This window comes from Glycine max, chromosome 8 (assembly GCF_000004515.6).
Source record: "Glycine max cultivar Williams 82 chromosome 8, Glycine_max_v4.0, whole genome shotgun sequence".
Classification (NCBI taxonomy): domain Eukaryota; kingdom Viridiplantae; phylum Streptophyta; class Magnoliopsida; order Fabales; family Fabaceae; genus Glycine; species Glycine max.
In genome coordinates, this window is record NC_038244.2 from 3,678,062 (window position 1) to 3,701,128 (window position 23,067).

Here is a 23,067-nt window from a genome sequence, read left to right on the forward strand (position 1 = left end):
CATCCCTCTACCACAAGAAACTTTATCAAAATTAATTTTACAGATAAATGTATGATGAGTAAACATTTTTATGAGATAATGTATTCAGTTAATCTGTTTACTCAAACACCTCTTAGAGAGTTTTATCAGTTTTATGTGATGTTCTTATAAATAGTTTTTAGTCTTAAAAAATCATGGTCTCTTCGATTATAGAAATGAGAATTATATCTAATGCATTTTCTAAAGAAGTTAAGGTACATGAATTGATTTTAATTAACTTTTTTTTTCTTTATTTGCTGAAAACTTTAGCAAGACTGAATTGTTTAGAGTGAAAAAATCAAAATATTATTTGTTGAAGTAAAAGAAAAATCATTTATGTATGTTTAATATTAGCTATATGAAAGTTAATAGTTAATAAACTGATCATATCGTATCATTAAACATTTAAAAGTGTAACAGGCTTTTAACCGGTACCTAAAAACAACCCATCAATTAAAAATATTTAATTATATAAAATATATAAAAAAAATATTTTTTTAAATTTGTACAATGCACATGCAGTGCGTAAAATGTCCTTAAAATATAGTCTAAGTTTCAAGCTTAAAAATAGAAAGGGCTTTATTAACCATAACAAATCAACGTATATTTGTAATACACAAAGTCACAAACCAATCTATGGATCGTACAGAATAACAGGCATGCAGCCAAATACATTTGTGCTCTTGTGAGGTCGTTACATAATCCAAATAGAAAGAAACTTTTAAGCCATAACTTTATTGGGAATGTAAATATAAATCACAAGGTTTGGAAAGCTTATCCTTTTAATGCTTGTATCCCCTACAGAAGAAAATAGGACAGAGCACTGCAGTCTCAAATCTCAACCGTTGAAGCAGAAATCCTTTAGCACAATGTACGTATATGTTTTATTTCAAAAATCACTTTGGCTAGAAATGAGCCTTTAACTCTTACTTTTCATTTCCAATTTGTCTATCAAGGATCAGCACTTATCCAATTGGCAGTATATTATCATCAGCTCTTTGAATTCAATTTCTCCAAGAGGATCTTGTTAAGGAGACCTGGATTTGCCTTGCCTTTAGATAATTTCATTACCTGCATTTGGACAAACATGTATAATACCAAGATATGTAGAGGGAACAAATTTCTACATGTTCATACCTGGCCAGCGAAAAAACCTTGTAGTTTAGTTTTGCCTCCTCGATATTGCTCTACCTGTTTTGGATTCTCCACAATAACTTTGTCCACCATTTTTTCAATCTCAACAGGATCTGCTATCTGCATTTCCCAAGGCACGGGCACATTCCAACAATTTTATTAATGCCAGAGGTGCAAGTGTGCAACCTCAAACAAGAGTTTTCACTTTAAATGTTCAAACCAACTCAATAAATAACATCTCAAACATCACAAAATCCAAATAATCCAGTAGCGTCGTTAAATTTGCATTTAAACCCATAATAGCAACTTTATGCTTCAATATCAAAGAATTAAGTTGTCCCTTGCTGAATTCTGACTCAAACACACAACATGGTAAAAATTTAGGCAACGGTTGATCCTACAACTTACCTGAACCAAGTCCTTTTTTTGTATGAGTTCCTTCACAGTTCCACCCTTGGCTAATAGCTCAAATAGTATCTGCAAACACATGAACACATTGTAAAAATACAGAATGCAAAATATGCCCAAAATAATATAATTCAGCTGCAACTGCCTGATTTTTTTTCTTCTTTTCCAATTCATTGACACGGAACTACACAAGGACCCAACTGCTGTATACTGTGCCAAGTCAATCAAAGCCTCTTCAAATAAGGCAGTTGGATCCAAATTCAAACTAGGCATGCAGGATGAAGCAGAAAAGGAATGAAACTATGGAGAGAACAAAGAGAAACTTATGCTGAAAACCATGTCTTCCAACTATATCACAAACTAGATGGTTACAAAATGAGTGTAACAAATATTAATGTCCAATTTTACTAATTACAATATCTACATGGTACACTATACCTAGACAATAGTACATGTTTTTATCAGGAACAAGATATTAATTTAATGATGATTGAATTTGAAGATGCCCGAGAATTAAACTTCAGAGACCAACATATTTATAAATGAATGCCCACACTAGACTTGGTGCATAGTTAAAATACACCAACACAACAAACTTACCAACGTACTAAAGCATCTGAAAAATTAATCAGAAAACTAGAAGATATGATAAGTAATGACAGCATAACTGCTGGCTGCAGCTTAATGTTTCAAAATCATGTCTGAGAATCAGGGAAGCTTAGACCCTAACTATGCACCACTCGTTAGTGCCAAAGAAAACCATACCTCCTTCCCAATCTTGCCACTAATGGTTCCACCTTTAATGGAAGCTATCAACTCAGACAACTCTTCAGGTGTAAGCTTTATCTCATTTATGGTCAACTTTTCATTTTTCATGAAGGCAGCAATATCACTCATTATCCAGTTGGCAACCAGCTTTGAGTCAGCACCTTTTGCAAGAGTTGCATCAAAAAATTCTGCAATCTAATACATCGATCCAGAAAATAAAATTCATGTTAGATCATTTGTGCTAATACACTTTATATTGACATCTACTATTTAGCTTTCTAATATGTACTGTTCTTGATTGAGAGGAGTGATTTGAAGAGCATCAATGGAGCATATTTGGGATTATGAAAATAATTTATTACTGTTATAAGCTCTTTTCGAATTATTTCAATAAATTATTAAATTCAATGCCCAAATTTATTATATAAGCTCTCTGATAAAAGTTTATTGAACAAGTGCTTAATTAAGTTGTTTATCCAAACACATTCTGAGTTCTCTTTCATTAAGTCGTGCGGTATATTTATTTTGCTGGAATTACATTAGTTGGTTTGTTGTGTCTTATTTTCAAACTTCAAAGCAGACCATTGTATATGTATCAACAAAATTAACAATAACCTTATCCATCTAGGTGAGGTCAACTACATGGATCACACAATGCCATTAGGTTCAATCACAACACTCATTTTTACCTGGTTGCACCCTGTAATTTGCAAACATGTAGTTAGTTCATAGTCAGCTTTTATGAGTTTGTATTTTAGACTGACAATTTGCTGGCATAAGGTATATTAATCATAACCTGAATCTATTTCATAATCAGATTTTATGAGTTTGTATGTGAACTGTGACAAATTTCTGGCATTAGGTTTGATCTATAACCTGAATCTATAGGTCATTCCCTGGGTTGTATTTTATGACTTCAGAATCAAGAAAAGAGCTTTCCCTCTATCAATCCTTACGATGTTTAGACTTGGTGAAAATGGTAGAGATTACAAACAAAATGGAATGCCATTTACTATTAAGCTTTTGGCAAAAGAAGTACAATATCTAAAAGTTCATCTGATATAAGATTTAGGTCGGAATGATAAAGAAAGAGGAAGAGGGAAGAAGAACAAAACAGGGAGGACAAAGAAACAAGAGTAACAATGAGATCAAGAACTGACTAATGAACTTTAATAATAATTATTATTATTATTCCAGTTTGTCTAAAACACAAGAATCGTGCTTTATTTATAGGCAGCTACCCAATGGCTATAAAATCCTAACAGTAGCTGACTATTGACTAACATTCTTTTCCAGTTTTCCTATTTATATTTATATGACATTATCACACTTGGATTTTTGCATGACCCATATGGTATTTATTGGGTGCTGTCAAATCTTAAGTACATTTCCTAACAATAATACAGTAGTGGAATGTAGGATATCTAGTAGATAGTATTTACTTATCTATTTCTTTCAAAATATTTCTATCTTAATCTTTAGTACATTGTTTTATTAAGTTCACCTATTTTCAGACAGTACAAAACAACAGAGAACTCACATTTTTATCATTAGCCAGGAAAAGAACATCTTGCATGCTTAAGCCCATCTGCTCATATCTTCTCCGCTTAATTTCTGGAAGCTCTGGTAAAGAATTTTTTATACCATCAACATATTCTTGAGAAAGGATTACTGCTGGAAGGTCTGGTTCTGGAAAATATCGATAATCAGCAAGCCCTTCCTTTTTCCTCATTGTAATTGTTCTCTAAACAGAATAACAGAAGTTATTTAAGAATACAAGTCTGAAGAAAGAAAAATGAAAAACAATCTAGCGCTTGCTACACTAGACTAGAAAGAAAAGTACAAGACCATAATATAGCACTAGCCTGAGAGCCTTCTTCCCATAAACGAGTTTCTTGTACTATCTGATCTTCCTGGCCTTGACTATGGAGTTGCACCTGCCTAGAAATTTCAAAATCAATAGCTCTGCTCACTGATGAAAATGAGTTCAAATTTTTTATTTCAACCTGCCATAAACAACTGACCATATTAGCTGCTGCTAAATCTGTAATATCACCTGCAGTATTTGTTCATACTGCATTGCAACAAAAAGTAAGAGTAGTATCACTTTGTGGCACTTCATTTCTGCAAAGGCAAGGGCCAAGCCATTTTTTTAATAGAATATTACAATAATATGATAAGACAGGACAATTTTCTCATTCACAAGATCTGCTTGTAGCAATTTCTCTTCATTTCTTTGAGGAAAATTCTGAGCAAGTAACTGTTTTCTTGAAGAGTAAAAAAACCATATTAATAATTCCAGACTATACCTTCCCTTACCCACCCAAGTGGAAGAAAGTAGAGTAAAAGTATACATCTATTGAGAAAATGTCATGCTATCAAGGTAAGTAAAATCTAAAATTTCATACTTCATGTTATTGCTTACAAAAACTTCTATTTCACAAGACATCAAAACACTCAGACAGAGATGGCTTTTAAAAATATAAGGGTAAATTACACTCCCCTCCCTGAGAGGAAATATACCCATGGGAATTCATAGTTGCTCACCAGTGTCATTACACTAAAATGGATTTAAGTGACATTCCATCTCTTAGAGGAGGGAAGTGTAATTTTTTAAAATAGTGGAGAGGGTAATTTTAAAAAGCTTCCTAATAATTTGACAAAGTGCCAATTCCAAAAGTCCAAATAATAGGTGTTTTTTTTCCAGAAAAAAAAAGGTGTTTTAAAAGTCTTTAATTACTCATATAGAAGAAATAGCTGGATACCTTTGTCCCAAACTTTGATTGCCCAATAGGTCGTATTGATACATTTACATCACAACGAAGAGAACCTTCTTGCATATTGCCATTGCTCACTCCCAAATACCGCACCAACCTCTGTAATTCTGCTGCATATTCTGCTGCTTCAATACCATTTCTCATATCAGGCTCAGAAACTATCTCAAGCAAAGGCACCCCTGCCCTATTTAGATCGACCTGTCATGAATACCACCAACTTTAACATGCTTATATCATAGATAAATGTTGTTGAACCCTTGGTAATTATTCATGTCAATGAGTGGATGGAACAAACTATTTAATGTATTCCAAAAATATGATTTGTTCATCAGAGAAATATGTGAAAACTGATTCAGTACAAAGATTTGCTCAAATAACAAAAATGTACTAATGAAAAAATGCAGTCCGTCAATGGTCCATAATGTTAAAGAGTACCTGAAATTTGGATATAAAACAAATAAAAAAGCCTCAAGGTCCTGTTTGAATAAACTTTTCAACAGGCACTTGTAAGAGAATAAATAAGAAAGTAAATTAAGTTTACTCCTATATAATGAGCTTAATTCATTTTACCTTCTTATTTTTTCCCGTTCTATAAAAACTTATTGAGAAGTTTTATCCAAACAAAACCTAAACAATAAGATTGCAACTTGCAAGCTGAAATATGAGTTAAAGAAAAAAAAAAACACCTGTGAGTAATTTCCATTCTCTGCATGTAGGAGCTTCCCTGCATCCTCTTCCATGTGAACCCTTGTAATGCCAAACCTCTTGTGCCCCCCACCAAACTCAACAGGAATATCCACATCAAGAAAGCCAGCAGTGGCAATTGGCACATCAAACTGAGAAATCTGATACCCTTTTGGAAGATCGGGGTAGAAATACTGCTTCCTGTCAAACTTGGATTTGAAAGCCAAGTTGCAATTAAGAGCAAGGCCCAACTTGACAGCAAAATCAATTATCTTTGAGTTCAGAACAGGCAAAGCACCAGGCAAGCCCATGCAAATGGGGCAAATGCTGCTGTTGGGTGAAGACCCATAACTGTAAGGGCAACCACAAAAGGCTTTGGTCAGAGTCGAGAGCTGAACATGTGTTTCAATGCCAATGATGGCTTCATAGTCTTTTGGAATTTTGTCGAGCTTTTTGGACTGTGTGCTGTTGCTTGATGAAACCTTTGTCTGAGGTTGCCTCTGTTGGGTGTCTGTTTGGGATTGTGTGGCTTTGGTCGTCAAATGAAAAACCCCATTTCTTCGTCTGAGGAATGTTGTTGGATAAAGCATGAAGGGGTGAACTTGGAGGCTTCTGAATATTGAGGAAGCCATTTCGGGAGGTCTTAGAAGAGAGGGAAAAAACAAATTTTTCTAACTCAAATGTTGCTCTGTTCTCAACAATGAGGAAGTTTTGTGTCGCAAATTTGTAAATTTTTTTCCTCCAAGTTGCTGGGTGCTCACCCACAGGCCACAGTGGTGGCTAATGCTGCGTTTCTTGGCCAAAGATGACAGAGGAAGAGAACCAATGTGATAACCCATTGTCATCCTTAAACGCATCGTTTAGAAAAAATAACAAATTAGAATTTATAATAAATAAATATTTATGAATATATAAATTATATTATAATTAAAATTCATAATAAATCAATATATTTGGATATACAAATTTTATTTATATTTACGATAAATAATTTAAATTATTTTATAAGGTTATTTTGAAATGTTGATAAATTCTATTAAAAAGTTGTTGCTAATTAATTTAGAAATGGAGAAGACAAAAGATAGACTGAAAAAAATTAATGACTAAGAAGATGGGATAAATTTTAAAAGAAAAAATATGTAAATTTAATTATTTTTCTCTCTCTAAAGATTATTTTTTAAATATAGAAGAGACTAAATCAGACCACTTTTAAAGTTTGAGGTGTAAATTTATCAATATCAAAATATATAGACTTTGATTATATTTGAGTGAAAGTTTATGAATTAATACTATTAAATAATTTAAAATATTATTTCACTCAATGTATCAGTCAAAAATATCATATTTAACCTAAAATTAAAAGATCTCATTTTTTTCATTTTAGAAATCTTAACTTCGCACATTACAATTTTAAAAAGTGAAATAGATATCATGACTAGCTTGAAGTTTTTATTCTAATATACTAATAAACTTAGAAGTCGTGCATGTCATAAATCCATCAATATAAGTTATGTATTTATGTCATAAAAGAGACAATATAACGAGGATAATAACTTAATTTGAACATACGTTTATTTTCTAGATTTGTTTTACATAAGTATCAGAGTGTCTTCATAAATATCGCCGCCGATAATAACTAATTGGAGACCAATGTCTTCATAAATATAGCTAAGTATTATATCTTTTGTAAATAGATGCTTTAAACTATCAAAATTGGAATAGGGTCAGTTGGTGTTTTTTTACCATCTAAGGATAATTTTTAATATTAAAATGAGTATTATTCAAATTTATTAAGAAGCAATTGGTAAGTCGTATTTTAAACACGACCATGGTTTAGGCTAATTTTTTAGGGGATCAAAATTACACTTCATTTTTTTGTGTTACATTTTCGCTATAAACTTGTGGTATTTTAAATATTTAAAATTTTTTATTTATAAGTGTTAAAACACATAATAGCAGTCTTGTTAAAAAACACACACACACAATAACAATGCATACAACATGAGTCCATGACTATATGTTTCGAATGAATGTTTTGTATAATATTAAAAAATCAGTAAACTGCTTGTTCTACTTCCATCAATTAAATCGTTTAAAGATCATTACATGTAGAGGAGGAAAAAATATGAACCTCGATTATTTTCGAGAGGGATATTTATTTTATAGCACTCTAAACAAAGGAAGTCCTAAAACAGTGAACAATGATCTAACAACTTATAAACTCAGAAAGTGAAATACCTGTCCCTGACTGAAATTAAAATTACCTTAATTTTGAATTTTATGGCTTTTCTTTACCTTTTGTGATCAGTGTAAATGCCTTCACCAAATAAATCATTTCCCTCAAAAAGCTTCCAACTTAGACCTTGTTTGGACAAACTTTCTACAAACAGTAGTAAAAAGAAAATAAGAAGAAAAAATTAATTGAACTTTTCTTATATACTAAAATCAACTTATATGTTAATTTCTTTTGATAAGTTTTACATATTTTACCTTCCTATAAATATTTCTAGAAAAAATTATTAAAAAAATCTAAAACTAAGATAATCATGGTATAGTCTAAGTTAGCTCAAATACGTTTTAGCCGATGTCATTTTAAGACGATCTTAAATAATGATCAAACAATTTGTTTCAAGAGGGAAGGAGACTCTCTTCTTGAATATGAATTTCTAAGTTACTCTAGAAAATACTTAGTGTAAGTGAACAAATAAAGAAGACAAAAAAAGAAAAAATTTGCGTGAAAATAATTTAAAGAGATAAAAAAATTGATAAAAAAAACAAAAAGATAAAATATTAAATAAAATAAGCTTGCATTGGCTTGATTGTGTCTCCAAAATTTGAAGTAAAAACCCTATTTACGAACTAAGAAATCATACACATCTTGAAATTAATGGACAATTTATAAGGTTACGATGGATCCTCCTATTAGATCATGACTTACAATTGCTACTTATTTTTTCTAGTCATGCATGATTTGTAACCTCCAATAGCTCCACACATTTTGAATTCCAAACTGTTGCAAAACTTGCTTCTTTTTATAAGGAAATATTATTTTTTCTTTTAATGCTTCACATGCACTACCAATTGACATGGTATTCTATCATAATCTTATCCATCTTATCAACAATTTATACATTAAGGTATTTTTATATATTTTTTTCCGTTGCCAACAAGTCCATATAAATTAATCAAGGTAGTATGAGGATCATGCATAATAACATAAACATGCATCCGATTATCCAAATATATTATTATTTTATGGTTTTGGTAACAGAGTTAGAACACCAATTTACACTTATTGAGCAATCCAAAATCCAAATACACGAGATATATTAAGAACTTTTCAGGGCATTATATTAATTGATGATACATATTGCTACTTGTCCTTCGAAGACACCGGACAGATTGCCTATGTCCTGCACAAAAGAACAGAAGGACAAAACATAAGCTGATGTAGCTTTCTTAAAACTAACAGTTGTCGAGGAAACATTTCAATCGTTTAAGGGGGAAAAAGTTTCAAATACATAAGATAACTTATATAAGCTCCCACAACCACAAGTGCTCATCAAGAAGAAAGGACGAGCTGAAAACTAAATGATTGAAAAACTAACCTCAGCACATTAGATATGTAGAATAAAATCTTAGTACTCAAGATTGCAAGAGCTTCTCGATGTCTTTCTGCAAGAGGAAAAATATAATTTATTGACATATAATCTCACATGACGCAAGAGAAATTCAGTTATAGTTAAATGTTGGGTTTCTGCTTAGGCTATAGAGGATAAGTAGAATTTATGCCAATATCCCAAACAGCAATCCAACATTTAATTATAATTGACCCCCTTTGCCTGGCATCATTATATATATAAATCCTACTTAAAATATACATGTCTAACCTCGATTTTCAGAGGTGAGGTGGTAGGTGCATATCTGTCCACAACCTTCCCTTCTTTGTTTACTAAGAACTTTGTGAAGTTCCACTTGATACCATCGCCAAATATTCCCCCTTTCTTCTCCTTTAAAAACTTGTAAAGTGGCACTGCATTCTTCCCATTGACTTCAACCTACAGTGAATTATTTTAGAATTTAGATTGGTTTCCCTATAAAGTACCACACGGAACAGTATCCACACAAATCTTCCACAAAGAGAGTTCCAAATAAAAAATGGGGAAACACTTGTGAATGACAATGTGATTATCAGAAATCACCTTATCAAAGATAGGAAATTCAGCCTTGAACCTTGTGCAAACTACTTCCTGAATTTCTTCATTGTTTCCTGGTTCCTGTCCAGCAAACTGGTTGCACGGAAATGCCAAGATTTCAAATCCTGGAGACAACTCAGAAGTCTCAGTGTTACAAATTCACAAGCTCATAAATATAGTTGACATATATTTCTTTTTCTCTTTTTTTTGTCCTTCACCAAAGTGACAAACCTTGATTCTTGTACTTCTCGTACAATACATTCAATTCTTTGTAATTTGTCTGTGTCAAACCACTGCAACAATGAATAAGAATATTATAAGTATAATTATATAGGCATTAGGCAGAATAGAATGAGAAAGAATAGTGTCCAGTAATTAGGTAATTCTATTTCAAACAAAAACACCAAGCCTTATTCCACTAGATGGAGTCAGATAAACAGATCCACAATGCTGGTGGGCTCTAATCTCTATCAATTTTTTTCATTAAATCCATTTAAAGCAAGATTTCTTTAAATAGGTTTTCCTAAAGTTTTCTTTGGTCATCCTCTATCTATTTTAATAAGACAATCTTTGATCAACTTTCTCACTGGAACCTCTGTTGATCTTCAAGACCAATCCACCTTAGGCAAGTTTTTGCCATTTTCTAACCAATAAATGCTACTCAAACTTTCTCCAGAATACAACTGTTACTTATGCGTTATGACTGATCTTATATTCTCTAATCTGATATAAACATGAATAAAGTAGAAAATCATGACAACCAACATGCATGAAACTCATCACACAGATTTTGATAATATATTGTGTCTTCTTAAGCCATAGTTTCTTTTTAATAAGAAACATAATGTAGTTTAGCATCACCCAACCCAGAAGCTGATGCTTAAGCCCTAAAATCTGTGACTTTTCAATGTCTGTAGGGATTAGTTCACATTAAATTCACCTACGAAAGTCCAATCTTATATATAGCTTTTTGCTAATGCCATGACGTCGTCAAACATCAAACACAGCAATGGAGAAACTCTTTTAGCAACCAATCAAACAATATACTATTAATGTGTCAAGTCAACTCCAGGAATGCATCTTCTTTACCTTAACAACTATACAACACTTTCCTACAGTCTATAACGCATGTACATATTTACAACTTTGATAAACTTACTAGATGAAAGGGGTTTTGTGGACACTGAATGAAAAAAGGTGGAGCAATATAAAGCAGAATGATTAACAGATAAATAAGGTCAAAGTAAACACGAGCACACTGAGATGCATAAAAAAAATACATATGTAAATTGGTACATGGCTATAAGAAATGACCCAAAAATAATTTCAGTATGAATCAAATTATGTTACCATTGAGAGGCGACATTCACAATCAGTAGAACCTTCCCGCTGTAATCATTCAGACTCACATCATTTCCACTGATGTCCTGCAATTATAGTCCACACCAGAAACAAAAATAAATTATAAAAGTAAAACGTCCCCCAAGCAATTACATTAAAATTAGCAGCAAAGAAATCAACCAGCCTTATCCCAAACATTTTGGCAGGACAGAGCCGTCTGAACAGACACAGTTAATATACAGGAGTGGGCATAGACAAACCAATAATCAACAAGAACAACCTGAACTCAATTCATGTTCCATGAATGTTAGGGAAAATAAATCTAAATATCTCAGCAGAAGCTGAAGCAGCAAAGTGATCAATCGAAAAGAAAATTAGATCAGCAAGCTTCATTGATCTCCATAAAAGTTGAAATACAAAAAATATAAAATCAGAACCTACTAAATATAATTTTGTCATCATAGTGTACCCTGATACTTCTTAGATTATCTTCACACACTCATCAAACAATTCGAGTGCAAACACAGTTGGGCATGAGCAAGCCACAATCTTTTCAAGTAATTAGAGAGAAACAACAGTTGGGTATGAGCAAAAAAACGAACCTTGACAGTGAAATCGTAAATGGAGTTGGAAGATTGTTCAGCCATGAGGGAAGGAGTAGATGGGTATGTGTGAGAATAGAAGAAGAAAAAAAGTCAATCACTTCATACCAATCAATCAACGCAACGTATCTGAAACTATTTTATACCATTATCGCGGTGTTGCGAGATAGAAAATGCAGGTCACGACGTTCTCATGTGGACACAAATTAAATTAAATTATATGGTTCGCTGCTCCCATCAATCAATCATCATGCTTTCAATTCTTACACCATTTCGTCTAGGAAACGGACCAGCTCACCGAATACGAATCGCCTTCTTTAATGAATAAAATTAAAAATAGGAATGAAATCCTGTTTTAAAAAATTAATCACTACTATTTTATTAAGAATTTAATTTTCTTACATTATTAAAAAATTACAAATTAATAAAAGAATTCATTCTAAATATAAATTTAAATTAATCATTAAAAATAATATAAAAAATACATAATCAATATGGTATGAAAGCTTATCAAATTCGAGATTAGGTAATAGAATATTAAGAGGTCTATAAACTCGATTCCTGGACTCAACTTGTAGACGAGTAAGAATCTACTTCATATAAAAATAATAACAAAATATCTATAAATAATATACTAATTAAACATTTTTAACAATATAATAAAGTAAAATAGTAAATCATGAAGTTTAGAATATTTAAATAATAATAATACATTATTACTAGATAATAACTTCTAGAGGTTATCATTTTCATAGAGGATCTAATGTTATTTGAGAACAAGGATTTGATATCATTAAAGGTAAAAAAAATTGTATTTGAGAATAACACGCTAAATGAAGTTGTGTTGAATGCTAAATAGACAGAAAACAATAAAAATGGACTTACATTTTATAGGGAAAGAGTTTACTCGAAGAGTCAACTCGCATAGAAGACAAACAAGTTAACTGGAGAGTTTGATAACATGGTGAAATGTTTTAATTAATTTTTTATTATATATAATTTTACCAATAATATAATAAATCATTTTGGCTAATTATTTTTTCAATAAGTTGTATTTGTGATAATATTTTCATGGATTTCTTATTAAAAACAAATTTATGTTTTAATCAGGACGGCTCAAATTAAGGCTTATCAACCTTTGTTATTAAACTTTTAATGTAAAAAAGATTACACATAGTACATAAGGTCTTACATATCATTTGTTTCTTTAAAGTAAAAAAAAAAAAGTTTATCTCAATTTTTGTTTTAAGCTTCACTTCATATTGGTCGCCCTATATTTTATGTGAGAAAATATACTGTTTAATTACAGTTTTAATTATTGAATTTGGGTTGTGTGTTTCTTTAGTTACTAAAATTTAAAATTATTTTATTTTGTTTTTGAATTTTGACAAATTCTTTGTTTTAGTTTCTGACAATAAAATCTGATATTTTGTGATGATTTTTAGCTATTATAAATTAAATTTTATCTTTAAATCATTTTAATTTGAATTTTAAAGCTGTCACATAATGTTAAAAACTAACATATAGTGTCAATTTATTATGTTAGACACTAAAAAAATTATTTTGTCAAAAAAAATATATTTAAAAATTTCAGAATAAAAAAAATCATACCCTAAATTCATAAACTAAAACAGTAATTAAGTTAAAAATATACATATATTAATGTTCAACCACATATTTTAGTTAATTTCAAACTTTCTTTCTTTTTTTATTAACCGAAAAGTTTATTTAATTATTTAATAAATAATTTTTTTTAATAATTTTTAATATTTTTTGAAATTTTAGTTAAAGTAATATTTTAAAAAAATGTTAGTTTCTATTTTTTTTTATATTTTTTTTTATCTTTAATAAATCATGATTTTATTACTCTTATGTCATTCTATATTTTTCAACTTTTAGATATCAACTAACTTTTTTAATTTTTAATTAATTTTTCATCTATATCAAACATAATCTTTAATTTTTTCTTCTTCATAAAACTCACCTAAAAGTTACATGTGTCATTATTTTTAATGAACTGATAGTATAGAAAAAATATAAGATCAATAGATAGAAATTAAACTATGAAACTAAAGTATATATATATATATATATATATATATATATATATATATATAATATTTATATTTAAATGTCATTTTCAAGTCTAATTATAATCAATTTTTTAATAAATAAGTTAACTAAAATCAGTTTATTTTACAGAAAAAAAAATGTTTAATTTATTTGTTGAAAAACATTGAATCAGTCATCAGTTTAAAGAAATTCGTGATATTTTTGTTATGCCCTCGTTATTCAACTCAAGAGAAGGATCTCAACGGCACCATGCTTAGAAATACGTCTGTTCCAGAAATACATCTTGTAAATCCTTTAATTTATTTTGGATACAATACAACTGAAAGAAATAATTGCTCCTATAGCTACGTCATCAGGCTGCTAAAGATATATTAACTAGACAAGAGCATATCCATAAGAATATGCATGTGATAATTTACAGAGAAATATATAACCTTGCTTTTCAATTTTTCACTTGGACATGTGCATTGACATAAGTCATGAACCAGTATTTAACAATGAGAACTTAGCCCATAAGCATATCTTTCTCTTGTCCAAGACCAACCTTGCCCCCGTGATCAACCAATGGCCAGGACTATCTTGTGGACCTTTACACAACTGTGATGTGTCTATAAATTTCAACAGCTTTTGTGTTTGCACAGGCACTGGAGGTCCTGTTGGAAATACACTTGAATCCAAAACCACAACCGGTTTTTTCTGGTTCTGGTCTTTACCAGAAATTGATGTGCTTATGACTGAGAAAATGCCAGACCTCTGGGATAACCCAGAGGAGCCCTGTGTCCAACTTGATTTTACAACTGCACAATTAGACACCTTAGAGAACAACAGCCTCAAATGAAGGACACTCCTTGATTCATGTTTCTTCACATGAAGTTGTGCTCCTGTGACAATAAAGGCCACATCTTTGTCAGAGCTCCATCTAGGGTCGTATTTCACTGGTGCTGTACATACATGGTAAAATTTCTTCCCATTGATTGCTTCAAAGAAACGGCCATCATTGATTTCTTCTGACCATATTGGCGTGTCCTCTATTTTGTTTTTAAGCATTATTGGAGTGTTTAATAGATGTTGCACGTGTATGGCTAACCTGTGTCACCAACATCCTTGTGAGCACCACTCATAGACCAAACAACTTTTTATCTAAGATTGATGGTTAGTCACAACTCAAAGGACAAGGTTTAATTGTATTTATAAGTATTGCATTTAGTCCCTCGTGTTCTAATTACGTCATTTGGGTTTCTCAAGTTTTCTTCAAGGTTTAATTGTTATGTTAGCGATATTTGTGGATGAAATATCATTTTTATGATAACAATCAACATTAAAAAGAACGTCTTCTCATTCTAAGCAAACTAATGACTTAAATATTGGATGGAATCAAAACGAAGGAACTTGACTGTAAATAGTAAGAAAAAACTTGAGAGTCCAATCAGTGTAATTAAAATATAAAGGCCTAAAATTGCAGAATTGTGATAATGTGAGACAAAAAATGTAATTAAGTCAAAGAAAAATTACTAGTAGTGTGGAATTAACCTGTTGCATTTCATGCCCTCAAGAAACAAGCGCATCCCTGTGATTGGCCTTTTACCAACTGTTACCTGCTACGAGTAAGATACTTACTTAGGCAGAAGATGACAAAGTCTAATTATTGATAAGGAATGATTTGAAAGTACTACCTTTGAGGTGTTTACATAAAGTTTGGGACCCATCAAGTCGAAACTAAGAGAAGGCGAAAGATTAGTTCTATTTGTGGCTGGACTGAGTGGAAGATCATTGTGAATGGGAGCCCAAAGCTTGTGAGATTGGTAGTCAAGAAAGTAAGGCAAATCTGACATTGGAGGCTTATCTGCATTTGATGTGAATTTAATTCGTTTTATTTGTTCAACAACCAAAAGTGACAGCCTCAAAGCCTGTCTGCTTGGAAAAGTCAAATAAAGTATGGCAAATCTGACATTGTAGGTTTATCTGCATTTTGTATCAACTTAATTATTTCCTTCTCATTTGTCCAAAATTGTTAAAATCAAAACTTCTGTTTGCCTGTCTCAATTTTGAAGTCAAATGCTCAAGCTTTCTCTAAAATTTACTGTATCTAGTCAAATTGATTTTCAGCTATAATATAGTACTATATGACCACTGATATATATTGTCTCCCCTGTAAAAAAGAAGAAGCAATATTGTCTTCGTGACACATTGAATAAAATCCAAGTCGGATCAAGCCGCAGAAAAGAACACTATATTTTAATTATCAACAATTTTTTCTGCGTCTTGCCAGTCACGAGACCCCAGTTAAAGTAAAAAAAAAACCCTCATATCTTGCCGATCACAATCCCTAAATTGTTTATCATTGGAGAAAAATTTGCGTCTCATTCTTTACTAAATTAATTAACGAGTAGTATAGCACTAGTATATGAACACAGGAAATAGTATTTTTTTTAAGATGGAAAATTAATTAATTGTTTACGATGTTGACTTTTCGGATCTGTTTTTTTTTAAAAAAAAAGCATTTCAGATCTGCTAATGTACACGAATAGTATTTCATGAATTGCTGAGACACAATTTCAAATGCTCAACCCAAGATGAAGTATTCAACACCCGATATTTCATTAGTTAAAAAAAAATCATGTCATTAATACTCAATTTCGTAAAGAAAACTTCCATGTAATTTAACATTGCTGTTGACATTTATTAAATTCGCTGTCTGAGAGATTGTTAAAATTCAAAGTTAAAATATTTGAACAATTTATTTAAGGGCATTGACAAAATAGTGTATTTGACATGTCTATATATATATATATATATATATATATATATATATATATATATATATCGATAAGTATGTCTTTTATTGGTTTGGAATTCCAACTCAAACAAAGAAAGAGCGAAATTCCATTTATTATTAAATGCATGTTTGATTTAGTCTTAAAAATTAAAAAAAATACGTAAAATTTTAAAAAAATACAAATCTAAACTCATACTACATTGGCAATTTGGCATGTTTTTTACTGGTTTGCAAACATGGGATGGGACCATGTAGTCTTCATGTTTTGCAGTTATTGTTTTGTTTTCATTAATTTTCACAAGAGGAGAAAATAAAAAAACTTACATCGAAGGTAGAGGTTGATGGCATGGGATAGGAAGCCTTTGCCTGGAGTACCTTTAAGAAGAGAAGTGATGGGAATGAAGCTAAAATCAACAGCATCTGGCTTCTTTGGAACTGTCAGAAGCCATTCACTATGGTCTCTCACTTGGGTATCCCCTCCCCTTTTTGCACATATCACCGTAATTCCCTACATGTTCATTTATCTATAATATCATTTTCTGGTCGAAACTAAACTAGCATTAATTTTTGCTGAACATTATATATCAGAACTGTTTTCAATCTTAAGAATTTTCTCAAACTAAAATATTGCATATTCAATTATTCATGAAGATTGGAAGATTATTATTTGGATTGAGGTAGACCCTACATCTTTTGCACAAACGGATGTAGAGCTATCGAAGGCAACAATTTGTGGACCAAAGACATCAAAAGCTTGTGGCGCCTGTATTTCAGCAAAACATTGTCACTATTTAGAACAATACAATTATGGAAAAGTATAGTGGCTTATTATTTGTTCTGATTTAATCAAATACTATATACGAAGGAAACCTTATATTTTTGTTCTTTGGATTTTGGAAGAAAATTGCATGTCCCATTGAATATTTGATTTCCAAGCTCATCCAAGTGCTTCTTGAGCTCTGATGGATCCAAGTTGGAAGACACGTCTTGCTTGACCAACACTAAATCTTTGCCACCAATGCCAAGCCCCACAAGGATGTGTGTCCCGAAGTTCTCAATGAATCTGATAAAATTTTCACCTTTAAAGAACATCAATCAAGGAACAGCAAAGCAAGTTTAATTTCTACAATTTAAATGGCCTTTTCAGTGATTAGGTAGTAGCACAGAATCAAGAATGCCCAATACCATATCCCAAATGTATCAAACAATACCACCTCTTAGTTTAATAGTAATTAGAAATGAATAGAAATTTTATGTCTCTTACAATGTTCATTCAAGTGAAAATTGATATTTAAATATTGAAAAAGGTTTTTTTTGTTTTAAGAGCAACTTTTCATACAAAGCTCTTTTAGAGTAATCCATTACAATAGGTTATAGGTAGCATAACAAATTTTAGTCAACAAATGGGTTAATATCGTTTCAATTTAAACCGTTAGGATGCATAGTCAATAGCCGGCTCAAAAATGATCTTTGAAAATCTTCCATCTTTTTAATCTAGTTTTGAGGCTGGAAATTTGCTGTAATTTGACTGTAGCTCTGCAAGTGTTCTTAGCCGACTGTTGAATCTTTTTGGCATATTAAAATAAAACCCAACATTTTTTTTCTGAAAAAAATAAACCTTTAAGTTTAAAATTCTTTTTTAGTGCATCCTACAACTTTAAGCAAATAAAAAGATAACTGAACAAAAAAAGAAAGGAAGGTAATCATCATACTCATACATCAATGATGATTTTAAGTTAGCCTCGATCCTACGTTTTCCTTTAGAAAATCCCCAAAATCATTGCAATGTCGTTATATAATTATTTTTAAAATATGGCAAACGATTGACTTGTACTGATCCACTGATATGAACATATAACAATATATGGATAGTGTAAACAGGCTTAATTTGTTAATAATAGAAGAGATTGCGATGAGGATACAAAATAAATAATTATGATTGTCCAGCTAGCTAGCAGCCTAGAAATCCAAGACAAGTTTGATTATAACTCCGTAACTGTTAGTATATATATAATAATCGTTAATGAAAATTCTAGTTTAGTCAATACTTCAAATTGTTTTCGCCTTCATGCTCTTGATGTTCATCTTTGACTAAAAAAAGAAACAAATACCTTTTAATTTTCTAAGCTTCTAATTACATTATATATGTAAACTCTAGTTGAAAAAGGATGAGCGTTATAAGTTTAATCCAATAAATTTATGGCACATGACGCTTTCTTTTGAAACATTTGTGGATGTATGAGAGAGACTTGAGTAACAAAAGTGGAAAAGAAAAATCAGAAACAGTATTTTGTGTGTTTTCCTTTTACTTTCCTGCTAGCAGCCTAGAAATTCATTACAATTTTGACTATATAGAAATTATCAGTATACTAATCGTTAAAGAAAATTCTGATCGACCTCGTCTCGTTTAAGGAAAAAAAATCTAATTTGGTGAATACTTTAAATTATTTTCTTCTAGACGCTCTTGATGCCAAATCGTTGACTGGGGGAAAAACTATTTACATCTAGTTTTCTATATTTTAAAAAATCTCTAGTTTCGATCATCCGAAAAGGATAATGAACTTGAAGTTTAATGAAATAATCATTTTTCGAGAGGTAAGTTAATGGGTGAGTTTGTTTAAATTTTAAATGAACATATTTAAAATAGGTGATTTGTTTAATTTGGTTATTTTTTATTTTGATTTTCAATAAAAATATTTTTTAAAATAAACTAAAAATTAAAAACAATAGAATCTCGTTTAAAATGGTTGAAACCAGAAACCTCATTCTGGTTACATGGTAAGAAATATAATTTTAAACAAATCTAATTTGTAAACATAAAACAAAAATTCAAACTTAACATATTTTTAAAATTCTAATCTTTTAAAAATGAAAATAATTTTCTAAACACATCCTTTTCAATTTGACCAACTTTATTGACTTCCTTCATTGATAAAAGAGAATAAAAATCGGATCATTTCAAGTAATATTTTTTAAATAACTGTTTTCAAGTGGAAAAAAAACACATTTAAATCGGCAAAACAACTTATTAACTTTTTTTTATAAAAAAAAATAGTGTCTGATCTCGTCTTCTAAAGATCTATCATATTATCATTTGTGAATCTTTAATGTTAATTTACTAAATAGAACGATTTTTATTTAAGTGCAAAAGTTACAATAAAATACATAATTTCAACAAGTGTCGATGATTCTTAATTCTTAAATTGCTTATACGGCATACACATAATATTAAATAATATATGTGAGTTGTTGATTTGATACTTCAAATAATATAAAAATATTTTATGTTGTTAGAAATTATCCTAAATATAATTTTTAATATAATTATTATACTAGTAAAAATTAACAAACAATAAAAAAAATATAAAATATTTACACTTTGATAGCATTCTAATAAATTTATTTTAAATAACCGAACTATCAATGTTCCATTATTCCTCTCCTCGATCAGGCGTAATTATTTTGATATAAAGAAATAATTTAATTTTAAAGGCTCCAAGCCAATGATGATGAAGTTGACTATTAGTATTAAGTATTAACCAATAAAAGATTTAGTTAAGATAGAAAATATAAAATGGACCATTACAACTTAAGCTAACGTATAGGTCCAGCAAGATAAGCATCTCTGTTTGCTACGAAAGTGTAACATTGCATGTTTTGCCCATTTCCAAACTACATCTTTGACCTTGTTTATGTGACAGTTTGCCAATTAGGCAATTACTTTCCTTTCCAAGTTTCAGTATTCAGCATGCGCACTAGGATTTCACGAACAAATCAGTGGTGTTATTTTCCCAAATAGAAAATCCCTCCCAAACCTTTACAGCAACTAAGTGCATGGTTTTAAAACCATGACCAAAACTATGGCCTTTTACACTTGGTTTTCTTTATATTTTTTTATTTGTTTCTCCCTATCTTGTCAAAATTATATTAACATGATTTCTTGTTAGTATAAGTTTTTGCACTTACACAACAAATAAATTAATTTTTTTTTCTTAATCATAATTGGTATGACATTATTTCAATATAAGATGATAGATTTTTTTATCTCATGATCTATTTTATATTTAAGGATCAATCAGGAGTCGGATATGAATCACTTGCTTATTAAGGGACATGAATCATTTACCATTACCACATGAGTCCCTTGTTGGTGCAAAAGATATTAAACCTTAAAAGTTGAAACTAATATACTATATTATCTAATTATTTAGATTAAATGAAGATATAATCTGTAAAAATATTTTTTATGAATTGTCTCGTCCACTACGGGGTGGGTAAAAGCAAGTAAAGTTTAGACAACGAGGTCCACCACACCACTAGCATGAAAGGCACTCTACATAGACCAGTTCATTGTGGGGCAGTTTAACTTAGCTTTCAATCTTTATGGCCAATTTATTTGTAAAAATAAAATTAAAAAGAAGATAATGATTGGTAGAAATGATTATTATTACCTTGCAAGTGCGTGAGGATCCCAGGAAGAAGGAACTGCTTCAAGGATTCGTTGAGACAGAACAAGTGGGTAGCGATCAATATGAGCATTGAAGAGTTTGATAAAGTAGCCATCAATACCCAAACACTTTGTGTTAGCTGCATCAGTTGCCCATGAACCCTCATGAAATCCAAACACGGTGTTGAAGTACCCAGAAGGGATTCTCCCTGGGATTGAACTCTTCTGGTTGAAGAGCTCTGACATCTATAAGACAAAAATAAAAATAAAAATAGAAACCAATATTCATTTTCATTTTTTTAAAACAACTGACAACAAAGTGTTTGATGAAATTAATGCCTTACTTGGGTGAAGGTAAGGATGTCGGATTGGTAGCGGGTGCGATCGCCCTTGTCGCATTTGATGTCAACGGAGACATCTCTGATGGGTCCGAAACCTGGCACCGTGAGCTCCCGTTTCTCTGTTTCGTTGAGAAGAACCAAACGCTCTTCGCCTTTGCAGAACTTGAGCCTGAAATCTGAGGTCAAGTCGAAGCCCTTTCCTAAGCTGTTCAGAGCTCTCTCAACTATGCCTTCACCCATCTTTTTCTGTTTTTTTACCCAATGAATTAGTGTGTCACTAATAATATATACTACCAGCTTTTCTCCTCCAAAGGGTTGAATAGAAATAGGAAACTATTGATTTTACTTTAGTAATAATTAAAATGCACTCTATAAAGACATTTTAAATATCATTTCATCATAAATAAATTGGTATGCATTATAAAACTATTGATTTTTGTAATAATTATTTCAAAATTATATATATAATCATTTTTAATTTATTGATAATTTAAAAATAAATATATTATCCAGTGTTATAGACATTAATCTCTTTCAAGAGAGCTGGCAAGATCACACTAAGAGAGAGAACAAGTGGCTAGGAGATTAATGAATTTAAAATAATACATTTTTATAGAAAAAGTGTTATTTGTAATATCAAATGTAACATTAACTTTATTTTAAATAGATTTTCTATTTTGTTAATCAACAAAATGTTTAAAAAAGAGCAATGTTATATTTACTTATAAATTATCCTACTACAAGAAACTTAAAATATAAAACATATTTTGACATTCAATGCATACAGAGAAAATAATAAAAAGTTTTAGGTTTGACTATTATTAATTGAGCCTTTGAATTAGAACAGAGTCTTGATTATTCTGTTTTAACCGCATCTTTCTGGTGGCTCCGATTCCTCGAACTCTCGAAGGAAAGAAACATAGAAATAGTGAAAAGAAACAAGATTTTTGGCTGATGTGACCTTGACGATGAGGAGACTTTTGATTGCCAAACCCGGAGACTTTTGATTCTGATAATTTATTTGTGGTCTTCAGCACTCACCAGCATCATAAGGGAACGCCTCATTAACATAACAGATCACGTACGTCTCATCTTACATTTCAATACCTGAATTTCCAGGCAACATTGCAATATCACACACCATCTGTGTGTACACGAGCGCTTCTTATGGTCAAAATCTGGGAATTCAAATTTCATTATTCTTAATAGATTCCAAATTTCACTGTCTTTGATTTTTTTGTTACATATAAGTTTTGTTCATAGTATGGAAATTATGTATCCAATCAATGTTTGATTTCAATTGTTTTTTCAAAGCAAACTATTTATGTATTTGTTTTAACACGATTTTTCTCATTAAAGAGATCATTCTTATCTAGTGCATTAACACAGTTTATTTATGTATCTTTTAAGGTTATAACACATAATTTAAAAATAGTAATTACTTTTCTTATTTACATTGAAACTATTTATACTTCTTAAAATATTTTTTCTAATTTTCTCAT

At 30.7% G+C, this 23,067-nt stretch overlaps 3 protein-coding genes across 4 annotated transcripts; all 3 read right to left on the reverse strand.

The window, feature by feature from the left end:
- Positions 1–579: 579 nt before the first annotated feature.
- On the reverse strand, positions 580–6,613 carry LOC100813162 (glutamyl-tRNA(Gln) amidotransferase subunit B, chloroplastic/mitochondrial). Its single transcript, XM_003530877.5, has 8 exons — positions 5,792–6,613; positions 5,094–5,303; positions 4,194–4,334; positions 3,869–4,072; positions 2,326–2,523; positions 1,561–1,629; positions 1,156–1,272; positions 580–1,089 (listed from the first exon to the last, which is right to left on the reverse strand). The coding sequence occupies exons 1-8, from the start codon at positions 6,419–6,421 to the stop codon at positions 1,009–1,011; spliced, it is 1,650 nt and encodes a 549-aa protein (XP_003530925.1). The 5' UTR covers positions 6,422–6,613; the 3' UTR covers positions 580–1,008.
- A 2,425-nt stretch (positions 6,614–9,038) lies between these two features.
- LOC100306590 (uncharacterized) lies at positions 9,039–12,013 on the reverse strand. Its single transcript, NM_001250264.1, has 7 exons — positions 11,929–12,013; positions 11,336–11,412; positions 10,217–10,278; positions 9,992–10,110; positions 9,680–9,847; positions 9,398–9,464; positions 9,039–9,202 (listed from the first exon to the last, which is right to left on the reverse strand). The coding sequence occupies exons 1-6, from the start codon at positions 11,971–11,973 to the stop codon at positions 9,435–9,437; spliced, it is 501 nt and encodes a 166-aa protein (NP_001237193.1). The 5' UTR covers positions 11,974–12,013; the 3' UTR covers positions 9,039–9,202; positions 9,398–9,434.
- A 2,254-nt stretch (positions 12,014–14,267) lies between these two features.
- LOC100786229 (MACPF domain-containing protein At1g14780) lies at positions 14,268–21,843 on the reverse strand. 2 transcript variants are annotated; one of them, XM_006584820.4, is made up of 8 exons: positions 21,569–21,843; positions 21,229–21,470; positions 17,648–17,840; positions 17,466–17,540; positions 17,102–17,285; positions 15,675–15,844; positions 15,532–15,596; positions 14,268–15,088 (listed from the first exon to the last, which is right to left on the reverse strand). In XM_006584820.4, exons 1-8 carry the CDS (start codon positions 21,803–21,805, stop codon positions 14,479–14,481), a joined length of 1,776 nt encoding a protein of 591 aa, XP_006584883.1. In that variant the 5' UTR covers positions 21,806–21,843; the 3' UTR covers positions 14,268–14,478. The 2 variants fall into 2 exon arrangements, with proteins under 2 accessions (XP_006584883.1, XP_014634180.1); XM_014778694.3 differs by having other exon boundaries at positions 17,648–17,856; positions 21,569–21,825.
- Positions 21,844–23,067: the final 1,224 nt, after the last annotated feature.

Excerpts from the sequence above, each read along its gene's own strand:
- LOC100813162 (XM_003530877.5), bottom strand. The coding sequence starts at position 6,421 with ATGGCTTCCTCAATATTCAGAAGCCTCCAAGTTCACCCCTTCATGCTT. Across the intron at positions 5,304-5,791 it reads AGAATGGAAATTACTCACAG|GTCGATCTAAATAGGGCAGG; the intron begins GTGTTTTTTTTT and ends TATTCATGACAG. Across the intron at positions 1,090-1,155 it reads AAGGTTTTTTCGCTGGCCAG|GTAATGAAATTATCTAAAGG; the intron begins GTATGAACATGT and ends GTCCAAATGCAG.
- LOC100306590 (NM_001250264.1), bottom strand. The coding sequence starts at position 11,973 with ATGGCTGAACAATCTTCCAACTCCATTTACGATTTCACTGTCAAG. Across the intron at positions 11,413-11,928 it reads TTTACGATTTCACTGTCAAG|GACATCAGTGGAAATGATGT; the intron begins GTTCGTTTTTTT and ends CTATAATTGCAG. Across the intron at positions 10,111-10,216 it reads CGAGAAGTACAAGAATCAAG|GATTTGAAATCTTGGCATTT; the intron begins GTTTGTCACTTT and ends AGTTGTCTCCAG.
- LOC100786229 (XM_006584820.4), bottom strand. The coding sequence starts at position 21,805 with ATGGGTGAAGGCATAGTTGAGAGAGCTCTGAACAGCTTAGGAAAGGGC. Across the intron at positions 15,845-17,101 it reads CATCAACCTCTACCTTCGAT|ATAAGCCTCCAATGTCAGAT; the intron begins GTAAGTTTTTTT and ends CATCAAATGCAG. Across the intron at positions 15,089-15,531 it reads GAGGGCATGAAATGCAACAG|GTTAGCCATACACGTGCAAC; the intron begins GTTAATTCCACA and ends TTGGTGACACAG.